The sequence below is a fragment of the Saimiri boliviensis genome, chromosome 13, assembly GCF_048565385.1.
Source record: "Saimiri boliviensis isolate mSaiBol1 chromosome 13, mSaiBol1.pri, whole genome shotgun sequence".
Lineage (NCBI taxonomy): Eukaryota > Metazoa > Chordata > Mammalia > Primates > Cebidae > Saimiri > Saimiri boliviensis.
This window is the reverse complement of record NC_133461.1, coordinates 11,995,106-12,005,764: the sequence shown is the minus strand read 5'-3', so window position 1 is coordinate 12,005,764 and position 10,659 is coordinate 11,995,106. Positions and strand designations below refer to the sequence as shown.

Sequence of the window (10,659 nt, the reverse complement as noted above, 5' to 3'; positions counted from 1 at the left end):
ATAAAATTATCCCAATAATAGACAAGTTGCTTTTAGCTTTTTATTTTTGTATTACAGGAGTCTTATACATAGGTCTGATAAACTTATGATTTTCAGTCATAAACTTTATGATCTTCAGTCTGTTTCCAGTGAGTGCTGCATTAACTGGATAGCGTGTGACGTGAAAACGACAACAAACAAAAACTACTAATTGCTTGGAAGACCTAGCTGAATCTGTCTTTGAAAACAGAATCAATTAAACATGTATGTATTACTTAGACGAAATACAAGACAATCCCATATAAATGGTAGCTTAAACATCTCAAGTGTTTCAGAGAATGCCAGAATCTATTGTTTAAAAAGTGTCTATTATCCTCTATGCAAAAATCCAAAGTCATTTGGGTCTTTAAAAATTATATAGATAATTTTTCTTCCAAAATGAAGTGAAATAATGACTAATCAGATATATTAGATAATTTGATCAACATTTAAATGAGCAGATAATAGCCCAGAAATTAACTGTCTTGCTCTTAGTAAGTTAGGTAGACTTATCTTTGGAAGTGGTGCTATACCGCCTTCTACTTACACTTTTTCCTAAATTAATAAATGAAAACTTTTCTATTTCTGATCAGAGTTAATCAAGCCAAATAAAGCAACTTAAAAATTATCATTAATATTTACTCACTTATAATTGTGATATACTTTGCATATCAAGAATGTCTAGGATATTTGGTGATGTACAGAAATCACTGCTGAACAAGGATGCCAACCAAAAGTAAGTGCTGGAGGAGGTTCTTCTTTGAGTACATTTGCAGAGGGCAATGTACCAAGACCTGGGAACTTTGATATAAGGAAGGATTGTCCCATTCTTGTCAGGTATTTATTATTTAATGTCTAATATTTTGGTGTCTACATCTAATATGTACATATTCTCATGTCATCTGCTTATTAAAATTGGAATTTAAATTAAATTCTACAAATTAAATTTATGTAGATTTAGGTTATTTCTCCTGAGCAGATTTTCCTATTTCCTATTCTCTCTGAATTTTCATTACAGTAAATAAACTCTGAATATGGCCTTTTTATCTCATCCTGAATAAATCTATGTTGTATGAAACTTTAAAAAGCCAATTATCATTATTGTGTTACTTTAGTTAGCAAAATTAATAAGTCCTTTCAAAATTTTAAAATTTCAATCCTATTATTTTAATAAAAAGCATTTATCTCAATTAGGTCTATCTTTGGGGAAGTTAATGTAGAAAAATATGGATTTTACATTTAAAAAATTTTATGTTTCTTTCGGAAGTGTCAGATAGTGATAATCCCTCTTTTTATTATTTTAAAGATAAGAAAAAAAAATAAGAGTAGAAGCTATTTAAAATTCTCCTACATCACCCTAAGCGCAGGACCTGGGAATGTGCTGGGACAGTCAGTACCCTTAGGAATTCAGTTAAAAAGGCAGGGGTCTCAGGCAGGATCACATGCATACATATCCAATGGATGTGTCACCCCCTAACCCATACATAACATTTCTTATAGGAGAATCTGTGAGTAGATGCTTTCTCCAGCAAACTTTCTATTTTAGAATTAACTAAATAGTAAGATGTATGTCCAAAATTTTCCCTTGGGATGTGAGTAGGTAATATAGAAACAGGCAAATACAACTCTGCATTGCCATGTGGGGGTGAAACCTGGGATACATTGTAAAGATCATTTTGGTAAGCCTGTACCTACCTTTTGCTATCAATAACATGTCCCCATATTCATTCTCAATGTAACTCATTCTCTTTTTCATTTTCTGTATTTCTTCTTCCCCTATTACTCCACACACTCCATCTGGCCTTCTCCTGCCCATGAGTACATTTCTGTATTTTCTGTACATTAAAATAAAGGCAGTAATAGTTTCTGCTTTCTTGTTTGCTACCTGCACATAGTTGTAATTCCTACCTTGATCAGACCTAACACTACTGACAGTCCAGATTTTTTATATGTGATCTGATTCAAGGTCACATATCCTGGGAATTGAAAGTAAACACTGAGACTCTGACCAATAATGGAAATAGTGTTATCATCCATGTACCATGCAATATTCATGTACGTATCATCCAAATAGCATTTTATATGCTTGCCAGTAATTCTGATAGACAGATAACTTGCTTGTGAATAATAGTGTAGATTCAGGCCTTCAGTGCCCTCTCAACCTACATTCACATGATTTTCATTCACTTTGACATTATAGAAGGAAGATCATGAGAGATATGGGAAGAAAGATGTGGGGGAGGGGGAGCAGTCTCCATTCACACTGTAATGGAAGAAAAATGACAGCCAAGTTAGGTTTAGCTGGAATGTAACATATCCACAGCTTTATCACTCTGGAGGCACATTTTGACATGATAACAAACTACTGAGAAAGAACCACTTTTATCTAGGTCAGAATGACAGACTCTCAAGTGTTAGAGAGCTTGGGGGAACTATGGTTTGAAACATCAGGAAGAAGACTGAAATCTGTACAGAGATTTTCATCAAGTCTCGACACTGCCTAATGTTTTCATCCAATACACTGTAATCACTCCACTGGCTTATAATGGCATAGCATTTTGATTTCAGAGCCTACCAAAATAAAATAAACCACATTTTGTGACGACTACATTTATAATAAGATGCAGATGGTAAAGGAAACAGATGCCTCTGACATCATCTCCCATTCGCTTTCAACTTTTGCAGACACTGGCAGTCTGTAAACTCATTCAAAGGGATGCAAGATAAGTCAGGCAGTTTTCCAATTCTGTTTCCAGTCTAAAAGACACTGCAGTGGCATTACTTTGAGTCAGAGTGTTAATTCCATCAAAATAAGTTTGATTCTAAGTCTGTGTCAGTCTTTAATGCAAAACTAATCATCTGAGGGAAAATGCCACACAAATATTGGGAGTTTAGCAATTAGTAACTTCTGATTGTTTTTCTTGACAGTGACAGAAAGGATAGGGTGGGAGTAACTGACGGCGAACAGCTGTAGCTTCAGGGAGGAAAAAAAGTGAAAGGACAGTTTCACAGAAAATCACATGTAAAATAATCTACCAGCCCTTGGCACCCAGATTGTTCAAAGACTTATTCCTTATTATTTTTAAGTAAAAAACTTAAAGGAGGCTTTTCAAGTCAGTTTCTGATCTCAAAAAAACATACTCATTCTGTATTTCCATCTGTATTTCCCAGAAGAAATCCTATAGTTCTCATAGGAGCTTGCACCATTTCCTCAGTGATATCACTGAACCTTATACACAGTAAAGAAATTCTTCTTTTCTTTTTCTTTGTGCAAGATAAGTGTGTCAGAAGATCTTTTCAAAAGGATAAGGAACTTTTGTAGTCCATCTTGAAAGCAAGAGATGCATGGGGAAAGCAGCAATTGCAAGGCCTTTAGCAGTGTTTGAGGTCCCTAGATAGATTAGCACAGTTACTGATGAAGGAGAGTTAGACAAAAACCTTTAAAAATTTTCCCATCTCCCCGACCTCCATGATATAACTTCATCTACCACTCTGTAGCAGAAACATTTTAGTAGACGAAATTTTCAGAAACAAAGGCAAGGGAGGTGATAACATAAAAATAAATTCTGCTAGTCCAAATATGGTGCCAATTTTTAAAACAATCTCTCTGTGCAAATAACACTGAACACACACACACACACATACACACACACACACAAACACACACACTACAAGAATAAACAAACTCTTCTAATTCATATCTGCAAAGTGGGCTGGGAAGTATTAGTGCAAATTTCTGCTGACCTGCAGCATTTAGTCCACAAACTTTGGATATCCTAGGCGATCCATCAGTGTCCAGCAGATGTTTTCAATTAGTTTAATTTCCTCTCTAGGCAAGTTCTGTTTCCAAACATGAGTATTAGTTGGTGATATTTCCCCTTCATAGGGAAGGTAAAAAAGGTTTGTGGAGGTGGCAAACAATATTTGGTTTAAACTAGCAGGAGACAAAGGAATTCCAAGAAAGGCAAAAATCCTTTCAGTAGTTTTCTGAGGAAAATGCACAATATCTTCAAACTTGACCAGCTGGTAGCTAGTAGGCAGCAAATCTGTATTTATTCTCAAGGCTGCTGCTGTATTTGCTAGCCACAAGTGAGACAACAGGGATACTGCATTTGATTTGGATTTTGATAATTCTTTCCTCAATGGTTCATACTCGAAAGCATAGGCAGAATTTAAGTTACATTTGCCTTTACCTCCCTCTATTTTAAACAATTTTGCTAAATGCTCTGGTACATTCTTCAAAGAATAAAGACTTGGTTTACTATTGTACAGCATTGAATAAATCCATGCCCGAGGGTCTCTTACTATGTATAATGCCCTCATCGAAGCTCCTAAAACTTCCTGAAAAAAATGAAGCTTTAACGTCCAGCTCCCACTGCTTAAACTGAGCACAGGACGTGCACTTGGGTAGTAAACCAGGTGTCTCCTCAAAGCCCTAATATATTCAGCATCTCTATCAAAGGCGCCTTTCATTTGACTTCTTTGTTCTGGCAACGACTCTCTCCTTTTTAATTTTCTTTTTTTGTCCTTATTCGTTGTAAAATATTGGGCCAGTTTACCCCTACTAGGTTCATGCAAATGGATGTTTTGCAAATGTAATTTTGTATCCTGGACTAAAGACTGTAACCAACCTCGGAGTAAACGAAAATGCCCACTACGGACATCTGACACCTTCCATTCACAGGCGTCTACAAATGAGTCAATTTCAAACTCAGTTTCAGGAATATCAATGTAGGCCGTAGGAACCCTGATGTAGAGAAAATCACTACTGTTGAAAAAAAGTTGTTTGAGAATTTCAGCTCCTGAACCAGGAAGTGAGGTAATGACAACATCAGGAAGATCGATATGGTGCCCTTCAGAAGACAAAGACTTCTTGCTTTCCTCGGCCTCCGTCCTTGACCATTTTGCACAAATGGGCTGAGTGCAAGTGCTCCACACATCCAGAAGCTCAATAAACCACAAGGCAATAACAAGTATTAGTATCCATCGCATTAATTTTCTAAAAGAAAGGTAAAAACGCCATTGGAAAGTTAAAATCACCAAGCTAATGCACAAAATTAATCCAATTGCTATATTAAATTTAAATCCAAAAGGTAAAATAACCCTATCATGTCTTACAGGCTTTACTATTGCTTGAGTGCCCAAACCAAATCGGGTTATTTGGCCTTGATCAGCAACACTGGCAAAGCCACCAAATCCCAGATAACTGAATCTTGTCTTCAGGTTATGGTAATCAGTTACGATAGAAACAACATGTTCGGTATTATTGACATTGAGAGAAATCTGAAGTCCAGAATTGGAATTATCAATAAATCTGCAGCTGGAAACATTGATATATGGCCCATAAAAGACATATGCAATTCTTGTGATTGTAGATTCCATCTGAAAAGTAACATTAACAAATTGAGTCCACCGTTTCTTAAATTCAGCAGCTTGCTCTGCTTCCTGTATACTAGCCATGGGACTATTGCCATGATGATCAAACCAAAACATTTTGTAGTGTGCATCCCACACATCCATCATGGCACCATTATACCTATTCATAAACCTATATGGGATATATTTAAAATCAATATCCAAATTATGAAAGAAGGCACTGACAGAATTTATTGGGGAATCTTCTTGCCTCTCAATATGATCAACAACTAGCAGAGTTTGAGAATTTAAGAGAAGCAAAGCACGATATACACTTTTCAGTCTCATTGCTGAAGAATAAGCAGACACTGCTTCCCCACTCACAAATATCATTTCCCCATGTTGAGAGGCGGTGATGATTTCCCCAGCTGCATCACCAACCTCCTCACCAGTCCACTTAAGCCACTGTGCACATTCTCCCAGTTGACCTTCCCAGGGCTTATTACACTGGCTTGAGGGTGACGGAGCGAACACCAATACATTGTTAAGGTGGCTCAATTTGGGTCCATAGAGAGCTTCAGAAACAAATACTTGTCCATTGGGGGCAAAAGTAAATGAGTTCTGATCTGGATGCTCATGTCCTGGGTTAAAGCTTCTCCACCCATCAATCCATGAATATGGCTGAAAATGAACTATGTCATACACAGCCCGTCCCCCCAGCTTCCCAGATTTAAAAGACACAAAGGTATTAGTTTGTGTGTTTGGCAACCCAGCCCCATAAGTAACCACACCCCAATTAGGGAATGTGTGTATTTTTGCAGTACCATATTCAGCAGGTGGCTGTGGTATGAGCTGGGGATCATACCAGATGTATTCAGTGTGAAGAGTACTCCACCTCTGGGCAGTCGAAGGAACCATTGGTCCATCTTTAGGTCGGTGCTTTCTAATTTGCTGAGCTAACCAATTTCCAGCTCCATTCTTTAAGATGAACTTATCCAAGAAAACTAGCTGACTCTCTGGACCATAAAACCAATTATAATTGGAATCTGCTATACCCACAGTTCTTTGGAAGCCAGGTAAAAGGGTGGCATAATAGAACCAAAAGTGCATCTTTAACCAGTTATTATCCAAGTTGTTGATATTAAAATGGCGCTGGGCCAGAAAAACATACTGTGTGATGGATTTAGCTGTGTAGCTTCCATAGGCCACACCTTCATCCAAAGAACCATCAACAATATGATTCAGTAGAAACATTGTCTTTTCCATTACATCCACTACAACCTGTTTCCATATATTTGCTTTAGATCCTTTATCTACTCCAGTCACCAAGGCCCCTGTGAGTAATGCTATCATATTAGTGGCTTGGTGGTTATGGAGAAGCTGTTTGCCCCATGAGCGGACCTTGGAATACTCATACATTTCCTCAGTAATAACCCATATTTTTTCCAGGTATTTTTGTCTTCGATGATTATCTAGTAAGTTATATAAAAAGTCAAAGGCAGTGGCAAAACCTGTTAAGGAATGGCCAATTGGAACCTCATCTCCTGGTGCATTCTCTACTAGCCAGTCTTTGTAGCCAACCATCCTGTCCATATATTCCAAGACAAATTCAAAGGCAACTTTGTCTTCTGGGCATAACAAACAGTACAATGCTAAAGGAGGCAGATTGTTACCATAAATTTCGTTCCACTTGGCAGCAAAATCAGCATGCTTTGGTGGAGGTAGGTAGTATGTTGGGTTGGACAGCATAACTGTCACTGCACTTCTGATAGCTCTAAAAAGATGCAAATGGCTTGTGCGAGACTTTTGTCTCATTGCTTGGATTTCTCCAGCATCAAAATACAAACTTGGATGAAGCATACTTTTCTTCAGCTTTTGGTTGGGTCTGAAATCTTGCACTCTCTGTGTTTTAAACTGATCTATATCATCTGTGAAAACTGCCCATTCAGAGTAATTGCTCACAGATTCCTCAGAAGTAGAGAAAGCAAACATCAATAACGCTAAGAATAGTAAATGTCCTGTAAACATTACCGCCATGATCCATGGGGGTGCTCCTTCCTTAGGCATACATGTCAGATATGATGCTCAATGTGTTTCCCATCTGGTTAGTATAAAATGTACAGTAAAGGCCTTGAAAAAAACAAAGACTGTAAATCTGATATGCTGTGAAATTCAGCTGACATTCAGTTCATTCTAAGCAAGTGCAGTTGCCAAAAAGAGAAAATTTACATTGTGTATCTCTGTCCCTGGCACAGTTTTGCTTTCAGTAAAACTTCAAAGAACGTTAAAATCTCAAAATTTTCCATAATACACAGGGAAGTGTTACAGTTAAAAAAACACGACGAATTAAGTATTTACTTCCTTTACTTAAATCTATTTAACACAAAGAGTTGGGACCACATTGTAAAAAAAAAAAAAAAAAAAAAAAGAGAAAACGCACTCCAAAATTCAAATTAAGAGTCATTTCTACCACAGAAAACCATCACTGGTGATAAAATCTCCACGCATGTATGATCCATTTGTGTATGTCTGCCCCAAGATGAGGATGAATTACTGACATTCCTGGAGTGAGTGGACTCAGTTGTCATTTCTCTCAACTTTGTGTACTTGTTGCCTTGTGAATTTTTTCTTCCATTTATGAGAAAAAAAACATCCTCAACAAGTGGTCAAAGTCTTAACTTGGTCTCAAAAAATTCGAAATTCCTGCCTTCATTTCAAACGTTTTTCAGGCTTACTTACTCATCAGCCTATTATGACCAAGAGAAATCACCGTCACATCTTCTTCCATCCGCGTCCTCCGCACGGCCGTGAGAACGGAATCCCTTGGGCCACCCAGGTGCCTCTCGTCCAGCCGGGAAAGAGCATTCCCCTGTCGGCCACAGGGAGGTCTCTCTTCCGCTCCGTTCTCAGGACACTCTTTTCTGGGGGTGGGGGACAAAACAGAAATTCCCTGAGGCTCCAGGTACGCTGAGGGCGAACGTCAGCTCAGGACTGGAGCTCTCTGCAGTCACTCGACACACATCTCAGCGTCACAGTGAAACCTCCCAGGCTCTGATCTCGGCTCTCTCCCGTCACCGAAGCTAGCCCGACGGGTTTTCTTTTCTCACCCCTTTAAATGCACTTGTGTGGGACCGAACGACCGAACGACCGTCAGCAGACGGCACGCAACTCACAACCCCAAACACACAGGCTCCAAGATCGAGCCCCCCCGACAGTTTCCGGAGTTGAACGCCACCCACGTGGCTTCCGTCACTCCAAAGTGTGTCCATTCGAACGCCGCTCACACAAACAGGAGTCCTGCTACCTTTGTTCTATCTCGTTCCCCAGGCCCGAGGGGCAGAAGAGTAAAAGTTGAAAGGCCCTTTTTAAGCATCCCGGGGAGGTCTGGCTTTCGCGGGCCGAGCACGCACCCTCCCAAGGAGGCTACGCGGGCCGGCCGTTTCCTTCCCGGCCCGGCGCTCACCTGTGGCCGCGTCCCGTCGTCCGCGGAGCCGCCAGGGGGAGCTCGCAGCGCGGGGTCGGGGGCCGCCTCTGCGCGCCCGCGCGCGGCTGGAAGAGCCTCAGCAAGTTTCAGCGCTGGCCGAGCCTCCCCTCCGCAGGAAACGCGCCGGCGAGGACTTTCCCGAGCCGCCCCGCCTGTTGCATGTCCTCGCCGGCGTCCTCCGACCCTGCCGCCCCCGGGCTCCGCTCCCCGCCCCGACGCTGAGGCCGGAGGGCGAGAGACCCCCGAGCCGCCGAGGGCGCTTACCTCAGGCGGATCCCCGCGGGGGCTCGGCGCCGCGCCGGGCCCCGAGGGAGGCGGAGGTGCCGAGTTCCGGAAAACTGCTCCGCACCGAGACTCGCGGGGCTCCGGGCGCCCCCGGCGCTCTGGCGGGCGGCGGCCCCAGCCCGGTCTCCTCAGCCGCGCTCGGTCCCCGCGCCCCGCACCGCCAGGACACGCCCGCCCTCAGGAAACGTCGGGCGCTCGGGGGAGGCGACCCCTGGCCCCGGGACGGAGAGCCGCGGGCGGGGGACGGTCTCAGTGGCGCCTCGTCCAGCGCGGCGCCCGCGTCCCCAGGAGGTGTCGTCGCCGCGGCAGCCGCTCGACTGTGCCAGCTCCAGCAGCGCGGCCCGGGTAGGGTGAGAGGCGGCTTTCCGGGCCGGCGGGCGGGGGCGGGGCGGAGCTGGGACGGGGCGGGGCTGGAGGCGGGGTCTCAGGGAGGCCGAGAGACGGCGACGCTGGCCTGCGGGCGAGGGGCGGGACAGAGACCGCACGGGCTGAGGTCGGAGGCGGGGCCTCGGGAAGGCCCAGAGGAGGCGTGGGCGGACCGGCGGCGGGCGGGGGCGGGGCCGACAGCAGGGGGCGGAGCCGAGGCGGGGCCAGCGCCCTGGGTTTCTCAGCAGAGGAAGCTCGGGGTTTCTGCGGTCTGCGCTGCAGCGAAGGCCGCGCGCTCCCGGAGGAGTTGAGCTGGAGGAGGGGACAGTTTGGGAGTGCGAGTGTCTAGAGACGCTGCCTTGCTGGCGTTAAAAGCTTTTGGTTATGGAAACAGGACAATTGTGTAATAGAGCCGTACTGGGGGCTGATGGGAGGAGCTGGAGTGGGAAGGGATACGCACCGGGATGAGAGGAATCATCCTTTTGGAAAGAGCAAGGGCTGGGAGGGAGGGCATGAGCACTCCCTTGGAACTGAGAGGCAGCCTGGCTAAGCTTGCTGTCCTTTGGAAAAGTAAAACCAAAATATTCAGATTAATACAGAATAACTTCTGTAGCCCAGATGCTAGCAAAGACCAGGGGAAAACAGAAAAGACTAATCAACTTTACTGATGGAAAACAATTTATCAGGCAGTATAAATAGGGGAAGCATGGGACAAACAAGTAGAAGGAGCCTCTTATTTAAAAATGGGACTTGGTATTCGGTAAAGACCTACATGCAGGCAGGAGAAGGCAGTGTGCCCGGTTACTATGACATGTAAGTGCAGTGCCAGGGCACACTGGGAATACTGTTGTACTTCACATATGGAACTTCTCATAGATGAGATGACACTTTGGCGTAAACTAACCCAAGGTCTGACCTCAGATGTCACAAATAATAACTTAGTAGCAATAGGAATACAGGGAAATACAAACTTCACAAATGAACAATTCCATTCCCAGTTGGAGATTAGTAACACATTCAGTCTCTTCATTTCCCATAGTATTTTGATAAATTATTTATTTTTATTTATTATTATTTGAAATGGACTATGGCTGTGTCTCCCAGGATGGAGTGCAGTGACACAATCTCAGCTCACTGCAACCTCCGTCTCC

General features: G+C 43.0%; 1 protein-coding gene across 5 annotated transcripts in view; it reads right to left on the bottom strand.

Annotated features, from left to right (window-relative positions):
- The window catches only part of DSEL (dermatan sulfate epimerase like), a 138,548-nt gene extending 129,336 nt beyond the window's left edge, over nucleotides 1–9,212 (bottom strand). For 3 of the 5 annotated variants that reach the window (XR_012513064.1, XR_012513065.1, XM_074383277.1), the window contains exons 1-2: nucleotides 9,122–9,212; nucleotides 3,763–8,294 (exon numbers count right to left, since the gene is read on the bottom strand). Coding sequence is in view for 3 of the 5 variants with exons in the window: in XM_074383277.1 (XP_074239378.1) it covers nucleotides 3,772–7,440 (3,669 nt within the window). In the remaining 2 variants the exon portion in view is untranslated. Of the gene's footprint in view, nucleotides 1–26; nucleotides 8,295–8,836; nucleotides 8,927–9,121 lie in introns of those variants that run through there. The other 2 variants (XM_074383276.1, XM_074383275.1) reach the window with 2 other exon arrangements.
- Between the last annotated feature and the right edge of the window lie 1,447 nt (nucleotides 9,213–10,659).